Here is a 22,993-nt window from a genome sequence, read left to right on the forward strand (position 1 = left end):
CCTCAAACTGGTTGGTCTCCTATGACAGCCTGCCAACTGCAGCAATTGCAGGCCTGTGCCCCAGCACTTTTGATATTCAATGACTGATTGCCAAGCAAAACAAACTTGTTGAACAAGTTTGGTTGCTGTAAAGCTTGCAGAGTGATTCACACACAGAATGCCTTCTAACCTAGTCACAGTGAAACCGCGTCATGAAGGCAAACGTGTTAAAATAAAGGCAGTTTGCCAGCTATTACCACAAATAAGTAAAATCCAGAATTGATATTTAACTTCTTTAGTTTTTGGTTTTTGTTTGTTTGTTTGTTTGTTTTGCTTCAAGACTAGCAGTTGGTGGAACTTGCTTTGTAAAGCGGACTGGCCTTGAACTTAGAGAGATCATTCTTTCTCCTCTGCCTCACGAGTGCTGGGATTAAAGGTATACACCACTACAATCTTTGAGGCAGGTTCTGTGTATAGTCCAGGTGAACCTTATAGCCTAAACTACTATCGAATCTATAACCCTGAGCCAGGCAGCAGAAGGGACACACGCCTTTTATCCCGGCCCTTGGGGAGGCAGAGGCAGGCAGATCTCTGTGAATCTAAGGTCAGCCTGGTCTACAGAGCGAGTTCCAGGACATCCAAGGCTACACAGAGAAACCTTCTGGGGAAAAAAAAAACAAAATCTATGATCCTTGTGCCTTCACCTCCTGAATGCTAGGAATACAGGTGTGTGCCACTACAGTTAACTTAATTCCACATGTGTGTGTGTGTGTGTGTGTGTGAGTGTGAGAGAGAGGTGGAGGGGAGGGAGAGAGCACATACATGTGTTCATGCCTGTGTGTTTTACTGGGAATGAGCTACATCCCAATTTTTTTTTTTTCTGTATAGCCTTGGCTGTCCTGGAACTCGCTCTGTAGAGCAGGGTAGCCTCAGACTCACAGAGATCCTGCCTCTGCCTCCCTGAGTACTGGGATTATAGGCGTGTGCCCTGCTCCAATATCATAAATTGCTGGGTATACAGTTAAAGACATGGGGGAAGAAATTGTATCTTCGATGAGTATTTCAAATGAATATACTGAGCAGGATGGATTACGTTAAACAATTTTTTTTTCCATTTCTGTTAGCATATCTCTGGAAAACTAGTTATATCCAGGTGTGGTGATGCCCATCTGTAATCCCAACACTTGGGAGGCCGAGGCAGGAGCATTGCTGTAAGTTTGAGACCAGCTTGGGATATGTAGCGGGTAGCAGGTCAACTGGAAATACATAGCAAGACTGTATGAAAAAAAAAATCAACAACTTATTAAGACAAAACATAGGCTATCTATGCTACACACCATCCTCTGCATGTAAACCTGTTACTAATCCAACCCTTTAGGTTAAGAGTTAACAAGCTTAATTGCCACTATAAAATGTCACTGGTATACAGTGGTTTGGTTCAAAGTGAGCATATAGACATTTAATATGGTAGAACTGCTTTGACTCCTATTCAGTTGTGTGTATGGGATGGAAAAGTTGTGAATGATGTGTGTGCGCACGCATGTGTAAGTGTACGTGTGCAAGTGTGTGAGGTCTAGAGGTCAACCCTAGGTATCTTTCGTCTAGTGTCATCCATCTTGTTGTTGTTTTGGTTGTGTTTTTCTTGTTTTATTTTTATTATTAGTTACATTTTATTAACTCTGTATCCCAGCTGTTGTTTTTGTTTTTGAGCCAGGGTCTCTCATTGGCACGGAGCTTGTGACTGAGCTAGACTAGCTGACTAGCAAGCCCCAGAGATCTGCCTGTCTCTACTTCTGACATCTGGCTTTAGGTGGGTTCCGAGGCTCAAACTCAGACCCTCATGTCGTTTCCCAGCCCCGCTAATTATCTTGCAGTCACCTTTATTTCCTACAGGTTTTTGTTTCTCTTAATTACATTGATTTAAAGAACAGTGGTATCTTTAAGTATAAGAAAACAGTTCAGCTCACGTTTTATGTCATTTTTAAGACTTCAACAGAGTAACCAATTTGATTGTGTTTTCCAAAAATACTGTTCCACCTTGGATTTTAAATTAAAAATGGAACCATTGGTCCTTGGGGCTAGAGAGAGGACTCAGCAGTTAGGGGCATTGGCTCTTCTGACCTCCATGGGCACTGGGTAAGCACAGGGTACACAGACATCTATGCAGGCAAAACACTCATCTACATAAAATGAATCAAAATGGTCCTTTACCACAGACTATCCAAGGACCATCCCAGTTGGAATAGGACCATGCCAGGCTGTCCTATTCCCCCCCACATACACACCTCATCTGGCATGAACTCTAGTTCCTCCTTGAGAAGAAGAAAGTGCAATGTAAGATGGTTCAGCGGGGAAAGCGGGAAAACCTCAGGACCTAGGTTCAATCCCTGGCATGCTTTGTAAAGGTAGAAGGGGGGAAACCGACTGCACAGATTGTCCTCTGACCCCCTCACTCCTGCTGTGGCATGCACATGCCTGCTACACCCCCACCCTTCACCCCCATATACACACTAATAAGAAATGATCGAACAAGGCCGGGTAAGGTGGGAGAGTGAAAGTGTGGATTTCTTGAAAAGCTCAGTCATGTTATGTAAGCAGGTTCTTGTTTCAAAGCCCAAGTGTGGAATATGGGACCGCCTTCATCTGTCCATGGCTGACGGTTGCCTCACGAGGCTCAGAGAGGGACATGGTCTTTGCCAGCTGGAATTAGTGGAATTCTGACGACTCCGGAAGAATATAAATATGAGCTCCCAGAGAGACAATGGTGGCTTGGGGAAAGGGACGGAGGACTGCTTGCCCCGTTTGCTGGCAATTGCTGATACCCTGATGGCTGGCATTTGTATTGCCCCAGAAAGAACCCGACAACCCTACCCAACTGGAAGAAGTAAAGCAGTCTGAGTCCCCTCTCCCTTCTAGCCCTCTTTCTCTCCCACCTAGGGTTGGGGGTTTGGAAGGGAGGTAGAGGCTTTAGGGACCCCATATAGAGTTAAATAACTCCCATGGGAGGGATGGTGCACATCTGTAATCCTGGCACTTGGGAGGCGGAGGCAGAATGACTGCTGCACATCCAAAGCCAGGCCTAGGCTATGCTTTGTGTTCCAGGCCAGAAAGAGCTACACAGTGAAGATGCTGTCCCAAAACAAACAGACAGACCACCAAACAAGTAGAAACAATGAAGAATTAGCTGAGAACTGTCTTCATAAAAGTCAACCACGAAAACTAACAAAGATGTATGCTCTCAAACTTTTTAATATTAAAAGAAATCTCAAAAGGCTGGAAAAATGGCTCAGAACTTAGGGGTGCTTGCTACTCTTCGAGAGGATTTGGTTCCCAGCACCCACATCAAGTGGCTTATAATTGTAACTTCATCTTCAGGAGACCGAATTCCCTCTTCTGGTGTCTGAGGACACATGTACACACATACACCCACCATACATACACATAAAAATAAATTCTGGGGCTGGAGAGATGGCCCAGCAGTTCAGTTTGTTTGCTGTCCTTCCACAAAAAAAAACCCAGTTCTTAGCACCCCACATTGGTAGGATCTGGCTGCTTTTCCAGGCAACCCAGGTTCAATTCTGAGCACCTCCATAAACAGTTCACAATAGTCTCTAAAAACAGTCCCAGGGGATCCAGTACTCTCTGCTGCTCTCCAAGAGTACCCTCACTCGCATGGCATACAGACACACAAATAAAAATAAATAAATATTTTTAAAACATTTTTCTTTAAATACAGGGTCTTACTGTATAGCTTTGCCTAGCCTGGAACTCTCTGTGTAGGCCGAGATAGCCTCAGACTCCTAGAGATCTGCCTGCCTCTACCTCCCAAATGCTGGGATTAAAGGGCGCGCTCCACTGTGCCTGGCCCTTTAAAAAATGCTTTCAATTGGAAGTTAAAAGCTAAGAATAGAGATGGGCAAAAAGGGAAGGGACAGATAAGAAGAACTGCATGAGAGTTTGCTTGAACTCAGGAAAGAAACTAACCAACTACCTCAGAGGTGAATAAATTACAAGCCATTCACAGAAGAAGTGATTCTAATGGAATTTAAGAAAGACTGTTGAATAGCGTGAGAAACAAAAGAAACTAGATCAAGATAAGTCAAAAGGGTAAGAGGGAAATGGGAGGGGGGAAACTGAAACTGTGCAAAATCGTACAACTGAAGTCCCCGAAGAGAAATAACAGGAGAGAGCTAATTTCCAAAGACAGATTCAAGAAAACTTTCTAGAAATTAGAAAACTGGATCTCAAAAGGGCCCTTTATGAACTTGGGGAACTGACCTGTATCAATTGTGAGACATGCTTTGATAAAAATTTACACTTTTTTCCTCATTTTATACTTTATTATCAGTATGGGGAGGGGCAACTTTTTTTTTTTTTTTTTGAGACAGGGTTTCTCTGCATAACCCTGGCTGTCCTTTTGGGACAACTTTTGGGAGTAGGTTCTCTGTTTCCACCATGGAGTCCTAGATCTAACTCAAGTTGTCATGCTTGGGTGGCAAGCCCACTTATGCCCCCAAATTTAGACTTTAAAGACCAACTCTAGGCAAGAGTTAGTCATGTGGCTCAGTGGTGGATGATCTTAACATGGGTGAGGCCTCTTTCAACCCTAGCACACACACAAATCCATTCAAAAGGTCAAATTGTTTTCATAAATAAGCAAATTTGGCTGAGTCAAGACTTTGAGTGGAAGAATGGAACAGTGCTATGAAGAAATGCAAGGAAAAGGGCAAGCCAAGCCCGGTACATCGGCGCATGCCTGTAATCCCAGCACTCGAGGCAGAGGCAGGTGGATCTTTGTGAGTCTGAGGCCACAAAGTCTGGCCTACAAAGCAAGTCCAGGACATCCAAGGCTACACAGAGAAACCCTGTCTCAGAAAAAAGGCAAGCCAAAACATTTCTAAGTAGCCTGGCTGTCATACATATATATATGACATATATATATATATATATATATATATATATATATATACACATACATACATATATGTGTGTGTGCCTGTGTGTCTGTTGAGCCTGTGTGTATGTTTAGTACATGGTTTTGCTCTGTATTTACTGAACAGTGTGGAAAACATGGTTTGGGAAAGGAAGGAGGGATTCTGTACAGAAGTCTTAAACAGCTGTACAATCGAAGAAGTCACTTTACTGACCACACATATCCCAGAATAACATGCAAAAGCACATACACGTCATCAACCTATATCCCCATGTTGCTTCCGAAATTTATGGTCGATATTTGTTTTGTTTATGGTCGCTTTCAGAAAACAATTACTACAATGTGCAGACACCCAGAGAAACAGGATTCTGGGTCAGGGGCAGGAAGCTACACAATTTAAGACGAAAGCTCTGCATTTAGCTGAGGTTGTAAAAGCTGATCGCGTGGGGTATTCAAAGCATAGTCAGGGCGATCACGTTGTTCTTAAAGGCAGGTTACACCTAAGTCAGCTGGCTCTGCATAAGGACGGCAGGTGGGCTACATGGTCTTACACGACCTCAAGGCATCTTACTGACTCAGCTGCCAGGTCTGGGAAAAGTTCAGTCTCTGAGGGCAAGAGATGTTTTCAGAAAATGTATCACCCTTCTGGTGAGAGCCTGGAAGATAATGCAAGGACTTCAACAGCAACCACACCAGAGGCCATTCCTGTGATATCTGGGCAAATAATACAGCTGTCTTCTCTGCCCGTAAGAACTTGCCAGCTGGGTGTGGTGGCACATCTCAGCACTCAGGAGGCAGGGGCAGGTGGATCTCTCTGAGTTCCAAGCCAGACTGGTCTACAAAATAAACTGCAGGACAGCCAAGGCTACACAGAAAAACCCTGTCTCAAAAAAAACAACCAAACAAACAAACAAAAAAAGAACTTGCCTAAAGCTAATGGACTAATTTCTTTGGTGAAGGAAACTTCAAGACATCAGAACATTGAACCTGGGGTGTGGTTGTTATCGATAACACGAATGCCAATCTACAATGAAAAGGAACAAGTAGGGCAGAAAGAAACACAAAATGTAGAAATTGGAGAGAGGAAGCACACCGGGAAGCTTAATGTTGGAACAATAGCACGGGCTGGAAGAAAGGCTCTAAATGTTTGAGAGATCAGCACAATCAAAGAGAGGCCTCCAGCTCCACACTTGAGATGGGGATATGGGGTTTTCTGGGCAGCACCCCACCCAGCTAAGTGTCAAGCTTGTGAAAAGCAACATCACCAAAAGGGGTGTGCTAAAGTGACTTCCGGAGGTCCATGTCCATCCTGAGCTGGCCGCCAAATTTGGTGCTGGCTTTGGAGTCATGAAGAATGCAAGAGTGAAGGGGCCAAGTCCTTTTCCTCTTTGGTTTCGGAGAGTCACCGAGGCCATGGGTAGGCGAGGCTGTGAAGAGCCCATTGCATGAAGCTGTGACGGTGACCAAAGAGGGGGGTGGGAGGAAGAGAGAGAGAATATAACTGTTTAGCCCAGGCTGGCTGCAAATTCACAATTCTCCTGTCTCAGACTCATAAGTATATAGCAGGGCCAAGATTCCTCCATCTGTCCCTGCCATAAGCCATCTTAGGTCTGACCTAGAGCTGACACCCACCAAGACTCCTCTATGAAAAATTAAAAATGACCCAACCCTGTTCCAAAAATTTTAAGGTCAAGATGTACCAGCTAACTGCCACTCTTTGTTTCTATTAAATTGCTTGCTTGCTCTACAATCCACCTGAACCTGTCAACCAGGACATGATTCTTGCCTTTAAACGCTTCCTGCAGAAAGCAGTTGGGGCTGCTCTGTGAGAATCATTGCTCTCTAGCCTGCTTAATAAAGACTTTCAAATTTGAACTCTGGTCTTGTTGAGCGGTCTTGGGCCTTTGCCCCACAACAGAGTGCTGGGATTATAGGTTTTATATTTCTTCCTTTCCCTTCTGCTCCCCCCCACACACCCCATCCATGTATCTCCCCCACTCCTTGTGTGTGTGTGTGTGTGTGTGTGTGTGTGTGTGTGTATCCTCAGAGGACACACACTGTGGACAGAGGGCAAAGGACAACCTTGGCAGTTGTTCTTTAAGGGGCCACCCACCTTTGTTACTGAGATTGGCTCTCTCACTGGCCTGGAGTTCCTCAAGTAGACTAGGCTAGCTAGCCAGCAAATCCTAAGGATATGCCTGTCCCTCCCTCCCTCCCTCCCTCCCTCCCTCCCTCCCTCCCTCCCTCCCTCCCTCCCTCCCTCCCTCCTTCCCTCCCTCCCTCTCCAGCAATGAAATTACAAATATGTGCCACCATGCTTGGCTTTTACAAAAAGAAATGTATCCTTTTTTAGTTATGTGTATGTCCATGTGTACCTGAGATACATAGAAGGTGTGACCATAGAACCCAGAGGCATCAGCTCACCCTGGAGCTGGACTTAAGGCAATTGTGAGCTGTCTAACATAGGTGCCAAGAGTTAACTCTGGTCCTTTTCTTATTTTTAAGATTTTTTTTTATTTATTTTATGTTATGCATGCTCTATCTGCATGTACATCTGCAGGCCAGAAGAGGGCAGGAGAGGGTATAGATAGTTGTGAGCCACCATGTGGTTGCTGGGAATTGAACTCAGGACCTCTGTTAAGAGCAGACCGCGAGTGCTCTTAGCAGCTGAGCCATCTCTCCAGCCGCTGGTCCTCATGAGAAGTATATGTTCTTTTGCTTGCTTGCTTGCCTTTGAGAAAATGTCTCTCTACATAGCATCGGCTGTCCTGGAACTCGCTCTATGACCAGGCTGGCCTCGAACTCACAGAGATCCACCTACCTCTGACTCCCTAGTGCTGAGATTCGGGCTGTACACTAGCACAGCAGCTGGAGTACATCCTCTTAAACGCTGGATGTGAACTGCCACACCTGGCTTTTCATGTGGGTTCTGGGACACTAACTCCGGCTCCGGCGCTTGCAAGACAAGGACTTTGTTAACCGAGCTAGTTTTCCAGCCAACGAGCAGAGAATATTTTTTAAATAAAAAGTTTTAGGCCTGCGAGTGTTTGTCTAAAAAGTGCAAGACTTTGGTTCCATCTCCAGAACCCAAGAAAATTTTTGTTTGTTTGTTTGTTTTTCACGAGAGGCTTTTAAAGTAAAAATCCTGTGTTTGTTTATCTTCTTGAGATGTGAAATGCAGTTGATCATCTCACAGAAAGGGTTCAAGTCTTTATTTCTGGTACAAAGAGTAGGCGGTAGGAGTGAGCACTAACTTACTGCTCCGACGGTAAATAGGCCACCCCCAAAAATGCCGATTAGCCATAGGCATGGCTAATTCTCTCAATTAAAGGCACCTGACACACAGCAGATTCATTTCTTCAGAAAACAAATGAACTCTCCTTCAGAAACCTGCCCTCTACGGAGCAAGAGAAACAATTTTTTAGTAGAATCCTGTGCACAGAGACCTTGTTAGAATAACTAGCATCGTGTACTTGAGAATCTTTTAGATATATGACCAGGAGTGGTATGGCTGGATCTTGAGGAAGCACTATTCCTACTTGTCTGAGAAAGCGCCAGATTGCTTTCCAGAGTGGTTGAACAAGTTTACATTCCCAGCAGCAGTGGAGGAGGGTTCCCCTTTCTCCACAACCTCTCCAGCATGTGTTGTCTCTTGAGTTTTTGATCTTAGCCATTCTGATGGGTGTAAGGTGAAATCTTAGGGTCGTTTTGATTTGCATTTCCCTGATGGCTAATGAGGTTGAGCATTTCTTTAAGTGTTTCTCTGCCATTCGATATTCCTCTATTGAGAATTCTCTGTTTAGCTCTGTACTCCATTTTTTAACTGGATTGCTCAACCATGTTTGTAGCAGCCTTATTTGTAGCTGGAAACAGCCCAGAGCCACTCAGTGGAGGAATGGATGCACAAATTGTGGTATATCTACACAACGGAATATTACTCAGCAATAAAAAAACAAGGAAATCATGAAATTTGCAGGTAAATGGTGAGATCTGGAAAAGATCATCCTGAGTGAGCTATCCCAGAAGCAGAAAGATGCACATGGTATATACTCACTCATATAGACATATAATATAGGATAAAACTACTAAAATCTGTACACCTAAAGAAACTAATCAAGAGGGAGGACTCTTGCTAAAATGCTCAATTCCTATCCAGAAAGACATAGAGGATGGACATCAGAAGAGGGAGAAAAGGGAACAAGTCAGGAGCCTGACACAGAGGACCTCTGAAAGGCTCTGCCCTGCAGACTATCAATGCAGATGCTGAGATCTATGGGCAACCTTTGGGCAGAGTGCAGGGAATCTTAGGAAAGAAGTGGGAAACAGTAAGATCTGGAGAGGACAGGAACTCCACAAGGAGAGCAACAGAACCAAAAATTCTGAGCACAGGCGTCTTTCCTGAGACTGATACTCCAACCAAGGACTATGCATGGAGATAACCTAAGACCCCTGCACAGATGTAGCCCAGGGCAGTTCAGTGTCCAAGTGGGTTCCATTGTAATGGGAACAGGGACTGTCTCTGACATGAACTGATTGGCCTGCTCTTTAATTACCTCCCCCTGAGGAAGACAAGAGGAAGGCCACAGAGGAAGACAATGCAGCCACTCCTGATGAGACCTAACTGACTAGGATCAGAAGGAAGGAAAAGAAGACCTCCCCTATCAGTGGACTTGGGGAGGGACATGCATGCAGAGGGTGGAGGAAGGGAGGGATTGGGACGGGAGGAGGGAGGGAACCACAGGGTGGATATAAAGTGAATAGAGTGTAATTAATAAAGAATAAAATTGTTGAAGAAAAAAAAAAGAAGAAGAAGAAGAACTAGCATCTTCCTTTGTCCTCCCGGTGATTGACTTGTCTACAATTGCCTCTTTGTTCAATCTAATACAAGTTAGTCCTCCCACGTCTTTATAGGACATGGAAATCTGTTATGAAATTCATAGGCTTTTCTCCTATTAATCTCGTGTCACTTAAGTCTCAGGTCCAGCGGGGGCCCTATTTGCTGATCGGTAAAGTTCTGCCACCCCTGCAACAGGGTCCTCTAAAGTGGGCCCTGAGCTGAGAGGGTATGAAAGAAAACTGCAACTTCTGCTGATTGAGCAGAGGACCAGGTGGCTGCGTACCTGTGCACGAGACAAAGACAATCTGAGTGAAATGTTGGGTTTCCCGGGGACTGAGTGGCAACCTATTCCCTTCTGCCATTTTATTGCCCTGAGGCACCTTGTACGGACCTGAGGTGACCGTACAAGGGGGCACTAGGCAAACTGAGGCACAGCCCAGCAAACTAACATCCTCATCCTCATCCTTGTAGCTTGTAGCTCCTGGTGGATGCCAGAGAAGCAACCAGCCTCCGGCCACTGTACACACATGAACAAAAGAGTAAAGAATGAAAGAGATTAGAATCAGGGCCACAGATGGTTGGAAAATTGCTTTCAGCAGTGACTGAAAATAGCAGAGCCATTATAATGGCCTATTGTTTTATTCATCCAGCCTCATGAGGCACCATGCTATTTATTCCCTTTGGTGGAAGTGAGGAACAGATAAATATTCCAAAGAAATCAGCACGGGAAACGGCAAAAAGGAAATCTTTCCTAAAATACTCATATCTTAAATGCCCCGTCTATTTATTTATTTATTTTTCACAAAGCCGTGATTCAGAAACAGTTATATTAAAAAACAAAAACAAAAACAAAAAAGTACTGACCAGTATTCCAGGGAAAATGTAAATGAAACACATTTCTGATGTTTAGTGCTTTCAATTAGGAGACAGAAACTCTTAAAAATGTCGACGGTTGTCATTAATGCTTGGTTCTGGCAAGAGCCATCAATGGATGTTAACCCCCGAGGGTTAAATATTTCATGAGGAGGCCCATTTCCATGGTCTCAAAGTATCTCCCCCACAAAGTACTTATTAATTGCAAAGGAGGAAACCCTGACTTTACAGGGGAGAGCTGGCAACCACCACGTTAGCATTAGAAAGAGCCGCAGAGAGACCTCGCGATTTCTAATACAACGCCCTGGAGGAACAGCCTCTCTTCCATTGTGTGGCTGCCAAAAGCGAACACCCGAGAGATGGCTGTCAGGGTCCATTTGAATTGCTCTAATGAAATGACTTAAGACTGGGTAATTTATAAATAACAGAACTATATTCCTCACAGTTCTGGAAGCTAGGACATCCAAAATGTAAGGCATCTGGGAAATTCAGCATTTGGATGAGTCGCTCTGCCTCTAAGAATCAATCACCCATGAGACAAGCCTCTGGTGGGCCCGTGAGCCGTTTGGATTAGGTGAACTGAAGTGGAAAGACCCACCCTAAATGGAGGCAGCATCTTCCAGTGGGCCAGACCTAAGGAGGTCTGAGGGGAAAATCTTTAGCTTTTTGCCACACTGCCACCATCCGTCAAAGATATCAGTGTCCAGTTTCTTCAACCGCATAACAAGACCCGAAGACTGGTAACTTTCCACATCTCCTCCAGGACAGGTTGGGACTGCTTATCATCTAGCTTCATGAACTGAGCAGCTGCTAGGCTCCAGGCCTCTCCCGAGCGAACACGGCCACTGGTGAACTACTCGGACCATGTCGTGTAAGCCGATTTCATAAATCCCTTTCATAAACACACACACAACTTCTCTCTTTCTTCGTTCTATTCTGCTAAAGAAAACCTGATTAATACAATAGCTGAGGATGACCTTAAAAGTCTGATCCTCCTGCCTCTGCCTCCCAAGTATTGCATTATAACACATACACTACCAGGTCTGGTAGGCCCCATTTAAAACTGCCACCTGGGGACTTAAGTGCCAAGGTATGAATTTTTTTTTTTTTTTTTTTTTTTTGAGACAAGGTCTCACTGTCTGTTCCTGGTGGACCTCAAATTCACAGAGATCCATCTGCCTCTACCTCACAAGTGCTGGGATGAAAGGTGTGTGCCAACATGTCCAATTCAAGGTATAAATTCTTCAAGAATACACATATATTCAGACCATAGAGGTGGGCATTGAGGAAACAAACTGAGGGGCATTCCGTTAAAACTGCAGGCTTCAACTGACTCTTCAAGATCACAATCAATAAAAATAAGTCCTCTAAAGAAGAAACTAAAGGGGCTTTATAATTGCCACATATAATTCTAATCTGGATCAGGAACTTAAAAAAACAACAACAACAACAACAACAAATTACTCTATGGGATTGAAAGAATCAGACTAACTTTGTAACCTATGTTTCTTTTAATTGCCTTATAACTTATATTTGCAAGTTTTAGGCCCATGTTAATTAAAGCCTCTTAGTGCTTCTTCAGAGAACCAAGGAATGTAAAAGTTCCTGACATTAGCCATCTGTGAGGGCAGAGATAAGGAAGAGAACAAGCAGAGATCTCTACTAAATGGAGAAAAAATCACCGGCTGGTGCCAGTGAGATGGGCTTTGTTTGGAAACTGGGCCAAATGGCCCCAATCCTTCTCCTGACCTTTGATCCAAAGCCTGTAACCCCCACTCCTCAGAACAGACATGGGATGAGTTAATCACCCTCCCACATTTAACTGTGGATGTCAGGAAATTCCAAACTGACTTGAAGATCAGATATTTACGACAGGGCTGACCAGACCTAAGGGTGCCCAGAACCAACCAATTATTTTAAAAGTTAGACACTTCATCCAATCCTAACTTGCCAAGAAGTCAACCCCAGGAGATTCCCACCTTGTGTCTTTTAAAAACCTAAGCTCTTTGTCTCCCGGGGCCACTCCTAGCTGACCAGCAGGGGTGACGCCATTGTACAATGGTTAAGAAGAGTCTCTTGCGTTTTTGCATCGATGGATGATTAGTTTCCTGAGTTCTCTTCATACCTTCTTATATTTAGGCTCTTGCTGGGCCTAACAGGATATTACCAAGACAACTGGCAAAATTTGATGATGGATTGTATATTGGATATGAAACTAAACGTCTTGATTTTGATGTGATGAAAGAAAGTATGTAAATGCCTACAGGCCCAGGAAGTACACAGCAGCATGAATAAACAATCTCGGGCTAACCAAAGCAGTGCTGGAGAGCTCACCCGAGGGGTGTAGGTGCAGGAGAGCTGCTGGGTTGACCAACTCAGCTAGACCCAGACCCAGAGCCGGGGCTTTGAACTGGCCTGCCACAACATACATCTTGTCGATGAACTGCTGGAGTGCATGAAAGGGCTGGTCCTGCAGATCTAAAACTACAGGATCTCCATGACACAGGGGAACCACAGGATACCTGAGAGGAGTCCCAGTGAGGAGCCAGTATTGATAGTGTAGCAGAAGCCAGAGGCCTCGTACTGGACCAACAAGTCATTGCAATGAACGAAGGGTGGACAGAGAAGTATACTGGGGGACACGGGGACACAGTGTGATCTACTACAGCTTCCACAACTAGATTTTTGTTTTGTTCTGTGTTTTTTTTTTTTTTTTTTTTTTTAGTTGTTTTTTTTTTTTTATTTTATTTTGAGGGGGAGGTGGCAAGGGTGGACACAAAGAGATGGCTGATGAGTAGGATTGGGGTACGTGATGTGAAACTCACAAAGAATCAATAAAAAGGTTTTAAAAATACCCTTGGGTGTTGAGAGACTATCTTGTGTGTCGTATGGATGGCAGCACCTGTCAATAAAAGTTAATGACCTATAGCTGAGGCAGGAAATAAGAGGTGGGACACCTGAAAGGAAGAAAGGGTTCTGGGCTAGAGCCAGGCCAGAAGACTGGCACCAGCAAGATGGGAAGAGGGCAGATGCGTGGTGTGTGAGCACAGGCAACTAGCCACGTGGCAAAATGCAGATTAGTAAAAACGGGTTACTTTAAGTTATGAGCTAGTCAGAGAAAATCCTAGCTAGATGGCCCAGGCATTTGTAAATAATATGTTTTGTCTCACGAGTCATTATTCTGGGAGCCTGTGGTGGGAAGGAAAACCACGCTACCCTGCAACACTTGGGAGCCAGATATGTAATATCACCTTTCCAAAGGTGAAAGCATTCATGTGGGTTTCCCTAGTAAGGGGAACAGTGACTGTCTCTGACATGAACTCAGTGGCTGGCTCTTTGATCACCTCCCCCAAAGGGGGATCAGCCTTGCCAGGCCACAGAGGAGGGCAATACAGCCAGTCCTGATGAGACCTGATAGGCTAGGATCAGAGGGAAGGGGAGGAGGACCTCCCCTATCAGTGGACTTGGAGAGGGGCATGGGAGGAGATAAGGAAGGGAAGGTGGGATTGGGAGAGAATGAAGGAGGGGGCTTTGGATGGGATACAAAGTAAATAACCTGTGATTAATATAAAAATTAAAAAAAAAGGTGAAAGCATAGGATCAACAGTTTAAGGCCATCCCCAGCTATATAGTATGTTCTTGGGTTCAGGGACCAGGAGAGAAAGATTGGTCCTTGGTACGAATCTAGGTAAAGGATACGTGAGGGAATATGGGAGTATTTTTTGCTTTCTTGAGACTGTAAAGAGTAGTCCAACTTTCCTGTAAGTTTGAAATTATTTCAAAATTAAATTTTAAAGGAAAAAAAATTGGATGCGCTTGAACTCACCAGAAAATTGTGTTGACTTGTGGTCATTCATGTCAAGAGGATTCCATAGGCCCTGGGACCAAGAACTTCAGAAGAATGTGTGATTGGCACATTCTTAAGGCTAGGATAAGCTAGGAATCTTTGTATTTGCTTGTCTTCTCTCTTCTCCCATCATTCTCTTCTGAAGGGTGAAGGATGAGCTCACTAGCCATGTTCATGCCCCACCTTCTGGTGGGAACCTACATAAAAGGACAAAAAAAAAAAAAAAGGAAATTATTGCTTGTTTGTCCTAACTCTCACTAGCAAGTTATCTGTCCTGTTTCTGCTGGTTTAGTGGTTAAGAACACTGTCTGCTCTTCCAAAGGTCCTGAGTTCAATTCCCAGCAACCACATGGTGACTCATAACCATCTATACTGGCCCTCTTCTGGCATACAGGTGTGCATACAAATAAATCACTCAAATAAGTCCTTTTTTTTTCCTTTTTGTATCCCAACTGTAGCCCCCTCCCTCATTTCCTCCCAATCCCCCCTCCCTCACCCATCTCCTCCCATGCCCCTCTCCAAGTCCACTGATAGGGGAGGTCCTCCTTCCCTTCCCTCTGACCCTAGACTATCAGGTCTCATCAGGACTGGCTGTATTGCCCTCCTCTGTGGCCTGGCAAGGCTGATTCCCCCTCAGGGGAAAGTGATCAAAGAGCCAGCCACTGAGTTCATATCAGAGACAGTCACTGTTCCCCTTACTAGGATACCCACTTGGATACTGAGTTGCCATGGGCTACATCTGAGCAGGGGTCCTTGGTTGGAATGGTCCTTGGTTGGAATATCAATCTCAGAAAAGACCCCTGTGCCCAGATTTTTTGGTTCTGCTGCTCTCCTTGTGGAGCTCCTGTCATCTCCAGTTCTTACTATTTCCCCCTTCTTTCATAAGATTCCCTGCACTCTGCCCAAAGTTTGTCTATGAGTCTTAGCATCTGCTTTGATACCCTGCTGGGTAGAATCTTTCAAAGGCCCTCTGTGGTAGGCTTCTGTCATGTTTCCTGTTTTCTCCTTCTTCCAGTGCCCATCCCATTTGTCTTAGCTGAGTGAGGATTGATTAGTTTCTTTAGGTGTACAGATTTTAGTATGTTTATCCCATCTTATAGGTCTAGTACCTACTTATAAGTGAGCATATATTGTGTGTGTCTTTCTGCTTCTGGGATACCTCACTCAGGATGATCTTTTCTAGATCCCATTTGCCTGCAAATTTCATGATTTCCTTGTTTTTCATTGCTGAGTAGTATTCCATTGTGTAAATGTACCACAATTTCTGTATCCATTCCTCCCTTGAGGGACATCTGGGTTGTTTCCAAATTCTGGCTATTAAGAATAAAGCTGCTATGAACATGGTTGAGCAAATGTCCTTGTTGTGTACTTGAGCATATTTTAGAAATATGCCTAGGAGTAGTATAGCTGGATCTTGAGGAAGCACTATTCCTAATTGTCTGAGAAAGCACCAGATCGATTTCCAAAGTGGTTGTACAAGTTTACATTCCCACCAGCAATGGAGGAGTATTCCCCCTTCTCCACATCCTTTCCAGCATGTGTTGTCTCTTGAGTTTTTGATCTTAGCCATTCTGATGGGTGTAAGGTAAAATCTCAGGGTCATTTTGATTTGCATTTCCCTGATGACTAAGAACATTTAAGTGTTTCTCTGCCATTCTATATTCTCGTACAGAGAATTCTCTGTTTAGCTCCGTACCCCATTTTTTAATTGGATTACTTGATTTGTTGCTGTTTAACTTCTTGAGTTCTTTATATATATATATACTGGAGATTAGCCCTCTGTCAGATACAGGACTGGTGAAGATCCTTTCCCAGTCTGTAGGCTGTCGTTTTGTTCTTATGAGTGTCCTTTGCTTTGCAGAAGCTTCTCAGTTTCATGAGGTCCCATTTATTGATTGTTGCTCTCAGAGCCTGTGCTGTTGGTGTTCTGTTCAGGAAGTTGTCTCCTGTGCCAATGAGTTCTAGGCTCTTCCCCACTTTTTCTTCTAACCGATTTAATGTGTCTGGCTTCAGGAATCCTCCAGGCCTCTAGCTCCAAATTGATACTGCTGAGACCTCCAACCCTATAGACTGAACAATAACTAGATTCTCAACCTTTCTATCATGAGACAACCAATATTGGACTGCTCAGATCACATCCTATTTAGCCAGTTTAATAAATCCCATATATATATATATATATATATATGTATGCACACACACATATGTATATATATATACATATATATTCATTGTATTACTTCTGTTCCTTTAGAGAACCCTAATAACCCAAGCCTTTCAAGTGCAGTATCTATCACTCTGTTGGCTATACTATATATTTTAATATATATTTATGAAGTAGCTGAGATGTAAATATACACTGAGGGGGGTCCCTTCGGGTATGACAACAGGCAGGAAAATGAACCCTGGAGAGGTGAGAATAAAAATTCAGTTTAGGCTGACCTGTCAAACTTCTCGAGAGTTTGATTTCAGGCAGTTTATTGCCAGCATATTTAAACCCAGTATAATTTGGGGAGAAGTTTCCTGGCGTAACACAATCCCCAGTACACAAGAAGTGCACGCCTGTTCTTCCAAGATAGGTTTGAGATATAGCCTACCTCTACTAGCTTAAGGAAGGATCTAACCTGGTCTCGGTCATATGAAGTAGAAGTCATTTGCGCTATCAGCCACCTCTGCTCCTGGTTGAAGGAGCTTGGAGAGCCCCTGGCTGTATAGGTAATGTGTAAGGGTCATTTAAATTACTAGCCACCTCCAGTTTTGGCTGTAGGAGCTTGATATGTCTGGGCCCAACAGAGAACCCAGATCACTGGGCTACTCATCACCTCCAGTTCCTAGCCTTCTGGAAAAACAGGTTAGATCTCCTTCCCTTTGAAAGAACAATCCTGGGTGCTTAACATTTCTGTTTTCCCTGGAGATCTGTGGGTGCAAGGACCTTTGTGCTCCCAGCAAGACACAAATAACATGAACTTTAAAAAAAATATATTTTCTTTATTATTTATACAGTATTCTGCCTACATGTATGCCTGCAGGCCAGAAGAGGGCACCAAATCTCATTATAGATGGTTATGAGCCACAATGTGGTTGCTGCGAATTGAACTCAGGACCTTTGGATGTATAGCCACTGCTCTTAACCTCTGAGCCATCTCTCCAGCCCCCTAACATGAACTTTTAAGGTTGCTTGTAAATCAACACAGGAGATATTACTATTTTAATGCATCTCAAATTACTTTTCAATAATTGCTACTTTTTAAGTTAAAGATGTATGAGTATTTTGCTTATATATATATATGTGCAAAATGTGTGTGCTTTGTGCCCTTGAAGGTCAGGAGAGAGCTTCAGATCTCCTGGGACTGGTGTTACAGATGGTTCCAAGCAGCTATGTGCGTGCTGGGAATTGAACCCTGGTCCTCTGCAAGAGCAACAAGTGCTCTTAACCACTGGACCATCTCTCTAGCCCAACAATTGCTTTTTTGTTAGACAAAGTAAAATCATTGGGGAAATAACCACCAAATTTATAATTTTCAGTGGGATTGGAGAGTGGCTCAGTGGTTAAGAGTGTCTGCCACTTTTCCAGAGGACCTGAGTTCAGTTCCCAAACACCCATGTCTAGTGGCTGACAACCACCTCTAACTCCAGTTCCAGGGGGATCAGACACCCGCTGTTGGTCTCCATTGGCCCCCTATACCACAGGCAAACATGTACACATATGCATGTGCAAAAAAACAAAAACAAAAACAAAAAAAAAAACCAAAAACAAAAACAAAATAAGCCTTCAGAAAAGAATTTCATTAACAGGTGTCAAAAACTGTAATGGAGATTGGATTCAAAATGGCGGCAGCACTGTCACCTTGAGGGACTGTGGAGAACCTCCAGGGAGCCCAAGACCCACGGAAGCTCTGATGGGGGGCTACACATAAGCCGAGGAAGCCTCTGCAGAGCCCACAGCATCACCGCAACAACTCAGAAAAGGCGGGTCTTACAGGAAGATGCTTTTGAAAACCGGACTGATGAAACCGGAAGGAAAGATGGCCGAAGCAGAGCTGGTGTGTGGCAGGTGGTGGTAAAACGACAGACGCAGAGGCAAAGGGGTACAGGAGGTGATGGGAGTACAGCAGGATGTCCGAGATAGCAAGCAGTTTGTTTTCTGGACTGGGGCCTCCTCGGAAGACCTTCACGGTCTGTGCTGCTGCCAGAGGCCACATTGGTATCTGGAGTCCATGTTGCTGCTGCTTGTTATGGGCCAGGGAGCTTCTTTTGCTTGAGACACAAAAGGGTTCTGTGACAATCCCTGCCCCCCCCCCCGCCACAAACACACCAACGGGGGTGGGGAGGGAAGCAAGCCAGTGAAGAAAGTCCTTACAAATGGGATACTGAAGTGTAGTTTCTGGCATGTGGGGGTGGGGTAGAGGAAGGACTCAGTTCTCTTTAAGGGGCTGGCCATGGGGAGTTTGACCATGCTCCGGGATGGTCGGCACAGATTGGACTTGGTGTGTCTTTTTGTGGGAAGAAAGGCACTAGGGTGGGAGGGTGAAACTCGGGAAGAATGGGAAACAAGGGTGAGAAGGTGAATTGTGCGCAATTCCCAAATAATCAATAAAAAGATTATGTTGGGAAAAGTTGCTATAGAAACCTATTGGAGAATACAGTGCTCAGATACTATCAAAGTGCCTACCTAGAATTACTTGTTGATCCATGAGGGGAGAAAACAACCTTTACGATGGAGAAATTGCCAGACAACTCCTTAACCAAGTATCCAGCTTACCACCAATGATGGAACAAACTGACAGCAGATGTCTCCCTGATGATACATTTAAAGACACAGGAGAACCTGGTGCTCTTGTTTTACAACTACAAAAAGAAATGTGCATAACTGAGTTCTGAAAAACCCACAAATCCAAGTTAAGGACAGTCTGGAGAGCCAATGGGCTGGACTCTTCAATAACAACACTACAGAAGACAATAAAATAAAATAAAATAAATAAAATAAGACAAACCACCCTAGATTAAAGGAAATTAACCAAGGAGTAAATCAAATGTGAATTTTGACTGGCTTTTGAGTTTGTCCTCTCTAAGAAGAATGAGAGGAAAGAAAACAAAGAGCCTTCAAGCTCCAGCGTTTAAATATATATTGGATATCAGCTAACTGTGCTGTAATAGACCTGAATATTTATGAGTGGCTAGGCTGATAGTATTGTGGCTAGGCAGGCAAATAATGTTCAGAAGACACAGATGCTAAAATAGTTAGTGAAATGGCACACTGGCTTCATATTAGTAAAGACGAAATCCTGTACCTGCTTGAGAAATTGTATTGCCATGGAGTTACAGGCCGGATGAAGCAAGTAACTGAAGAAAAACGGCCTGGGTCATCGCAACAGGGGGCGGGGTGGGGTGGGGTGAGGAGGACAGGCCCACCTCCAGCAGAGAATTATCAGGGGCTGCTCCGAGCCACTGCTGCTGGCCAGTGGCTCTCACCCTCCATCTCTGGCTAGTTTTTAACCCTGGGGCAGGGCAGATCAATTACACAAACGGTTGTGATTTTCCACTTTAAATGGTAAATAAAACACATTGTGATTCGGGCATGTTCACCTAGAACTTTTAAGAACCGACAGAAACCATTCTGAGTCGTTCATCCCATCTCCATGGCAGCTACCATTATTTATTTCTCTTGGGCACCAAGAGACGCTAGACTCTTAATAAGTAGATCAAAATCTAAACGGGGATTTCACTGTTATTCATTTAAAGCCACTTCTAAACATCTCCCTAGACAGAAACAGCGCCCCCCCCCCCACCCTCTTTGGTGCAGGGATTTGTCACTACCAAATCTTGAGTCATCTGTGGCATCGAACACCCTTCTTTGCCCCGGGCACCCAAAAGCCTGTTCCCTAGAGGGGTTTGGTTTGGTTTGGTTAGCAAAGCTGGGAGGGGGGAGCTGGTTTGGTTTTCCTCCTGTCTCCCTCTCTTGTCTAACCCTGAAGTCACTGGAAGAGGGAGACCCACCAACGTGCCCTCCCTACTCTCACCCAGGAAACCCTTTCCCTCCCCCGTTCACCAAACAGGCAAGACTCAACATCAACTTGATGCTTTTTTTAATTAACCAAACTGCAGGTTTAAATTGGGTTTGTAAACCAAAGTTTTCCTTGGCTTTTCTTTAGGAGGATCTATGTCCAGTGCTTGCAAGCTGCAAAGTCTGGCTCAGGCTACCCCTCCCATATCCCCAGTCATCAAGCTTATTTGTCCAGAGCGTTGCTGGCTTTGGCCGTGGCTCTGGCACTGTAGCGGTGCTTCAGGTAGCGGCTCCCCTGTAAGCTCTGCGCCAAGAAGTTGGTGAAATGGCATGCCAACAGCAGGTAGTTCCGAGGCTGGACCCGGTAGGCAAAGCGCATAAAAGCCATGGAGTAGAAGGTGAGCGCCGTCGTCATGCGGCCACTGATGATGTCGGGAGGCGCTTTCATATCCCTCAAGGCGGCTAGGGGAAGGCCCCAGTTGGCCACAGGACCCCAGAAGTGGGTGCTGGTTATGTAATCCTGGAATTCCTTGGTCTTTATATAGTCTCGGGTTTTCTGAACTAGCGCTGCTAGCCCCGCCATGCTAGCCTCAGAGTGCCAGCGGCCAAACTGCCAGCCAACAATGAAGCACAGAATGCCAGCTTCACAGAAGCTCCTGACGTGGCAACGGCCAGCGCCTTTGTGCTTTGGGGCCTCAGCCGTAAAGCACGCTGGGTCCCACATGCAGCTGTCGCGCTGCCGCCACGCTCAGCTGTCGTGAAGCTGTTGGCACATCTGTTCACGAGCGCCAAGGAAAACTTTGGTTTACAAACCCAATTTAAACCTGCAGTTTGGTTAATTAAAAAAAGCATCAAGTTGATGTTGAGTCTTGCCTGTTTGGTGAACGGGGGAGGGAAAGGGTTTCCTGGGTGAGAGTAGGGAGGGCAGGTTGGTGGGTCTCCCTCTTCCAGTGACTTCAGGGTTAGACAAGAGAAGGAGACAGGAGGAAAACCAAACCAGCTCCCCGCTCCCAGCTTTGCTAACCAAACCAAACCAAACCCCTCTAGGGAACAGGCTTTTGGGTGCCCGGGGCAAAGAAGGGTGTTCGATGCCACAGATGACTCAAGATTTGGTAGTGACAAATCCCTGCACCAAAGAGGGTGGGGGGCGCGCTGTTTCTGTCTAGGGAGATGTTTAGAAGTGGCTTTAAATGAATAACAGTGAAATCCCCGTTTAGATTTTGATCTACTTATTAAGAGTCTAGCGTCTCTTGGTGCCCAAGAGAAATAAATAATGGTAGCTGCCATGGAGATGGGATGAACGACTCAGAATGGTTTCTGTCGGTTCTTAAAAGTTCTAGGTGAACATGCCCGAATCACAATGCGTTTTATTTACCATTTAAAGTGGAAAATCACAACCGTTTGTGTAATTGATCTGCCCTGCCCCAGGGTTGAAAACTAGCCAGAGATGGAGGGTGGGAGCCACTGATCAGCAGCAGTGGCTTGGAGCAGCCCCTGATAATTCTCTGGGTGCAAATGATATCTTAAAGCAGAGAGCTTGCGAAGAGAGAAGATGGAGGTTGTGAGGTGAGATTATCATGGCTCTGACAGCTTGTCCTCTGGGGTTTGAGCCACATGTGCCTTGCCTAGGATTCTCTGGATAGAGGAAGGCCCATGTGGTTTCTGGAGGTCCCAGTACACGTGTTCAGAAGTGCTGAACCTGCTTCTGATCGAGTTTGCCAATGCAAAGAAATGAGGAATGCTTCTGAGAGGCTCTGAAGCCATCAGCTCTTGACTTGGACAGGCCCGACAGTGGAATTCCAGGGAAAGCACCAGGAACTCTCATCTTCTGCAGCCTCTAAGCCGTCTAAGCTTCAGTTCTGTTTGTGGGAAGGGTCCCTTTCACATTTTGAGTATGAGGGTGGAGTGTCGGGAACAAATTATAGGACAGGATATTAGTTGCCTGTCATAGTGTAACCAGCCGCCCCACAACTGAACAGCTTAGGACAACACACACTATCTCACAGTTGGTGTGGTCTCTGAGGCGGAGCCCGGCCAGAATATCGATTTTTCGGCTTCGTGGGTGTTTGTGGGAGGAGTCAGCTCTCTGTCCTCCTGCAGACAGCTCCAGAAGACTGTTGCTGACACAGACAGCTTACTGTTGTTGTGGCTTAAGCACTTTGCCTCATCACTTTGGCTATGCTCAGCAACCAACCCTGGTTCACTGTGGAATAGCAGTAGGGAGGGCTCACTGGGGATCATATCTGGAGGTTTGGAGGAGGTCCCGAACCTACCACACAAAGTTCTGGAAAAAAAACAAAACAAAACACGCCGCCCCTTTCTGACAGTCAGTACTGTGATACAGACTCGCCCTGCAAAGAACTGTCACAAAATGTTCAGTTTAGAGAATTCTATGCTCATTACTAACGTGCGTATGTCAGAGCATGGGCCTTGACTGTGTCGCAATAATACAAACCAACTTCTTCAAGCTGCAAAGTGAACTAAGTTCAGATTCTTATTAAAACATTCAAGGATTTTTTT

At 44.9% G+C, this 22,993-nt stretch overlaps 1 protein-coding gene across 1 annotated transcript; it reads right to left on the minus strand.

The window, feature by feature from the left end:
* Positions 1 to 20,550: 20,550 nt before the first annotated feature.
* Positions 20,551 to 21,160, minus strand: Mpc1l (mitochondrial pyruvate carrier 1 like). The gene has a single exon (XM_021630666.2). It carries the CDS (start codon positions 21,054 to 21,056, stop codon positions 20,697 to 20,699), a length of 360 nt encoding a protein of 119 aa, XP_021486341.1. The 5' UTR covers positions 21,057 to 21,160; the 3' UTR covers positions 20,551 to 20,696.
* Positions 21,161 to 22,993: the final 1,833 nt, after the last annotated feature.

This window comes from Meriones unguiculatus, chromosome X, assembly GCF_030254825.1.
Source record: "Meriones unguiculatus strain TT.TT164.6M chromosome X, Bangor_MerUng_6.1, whole genome shotgun sequence".
Taxonomy (NCBI): Eukaryota; Metazoa; Chordata; class Mammalia; order Rodentia; family Muridae; genus Meriones; species Meriones unguiculatus.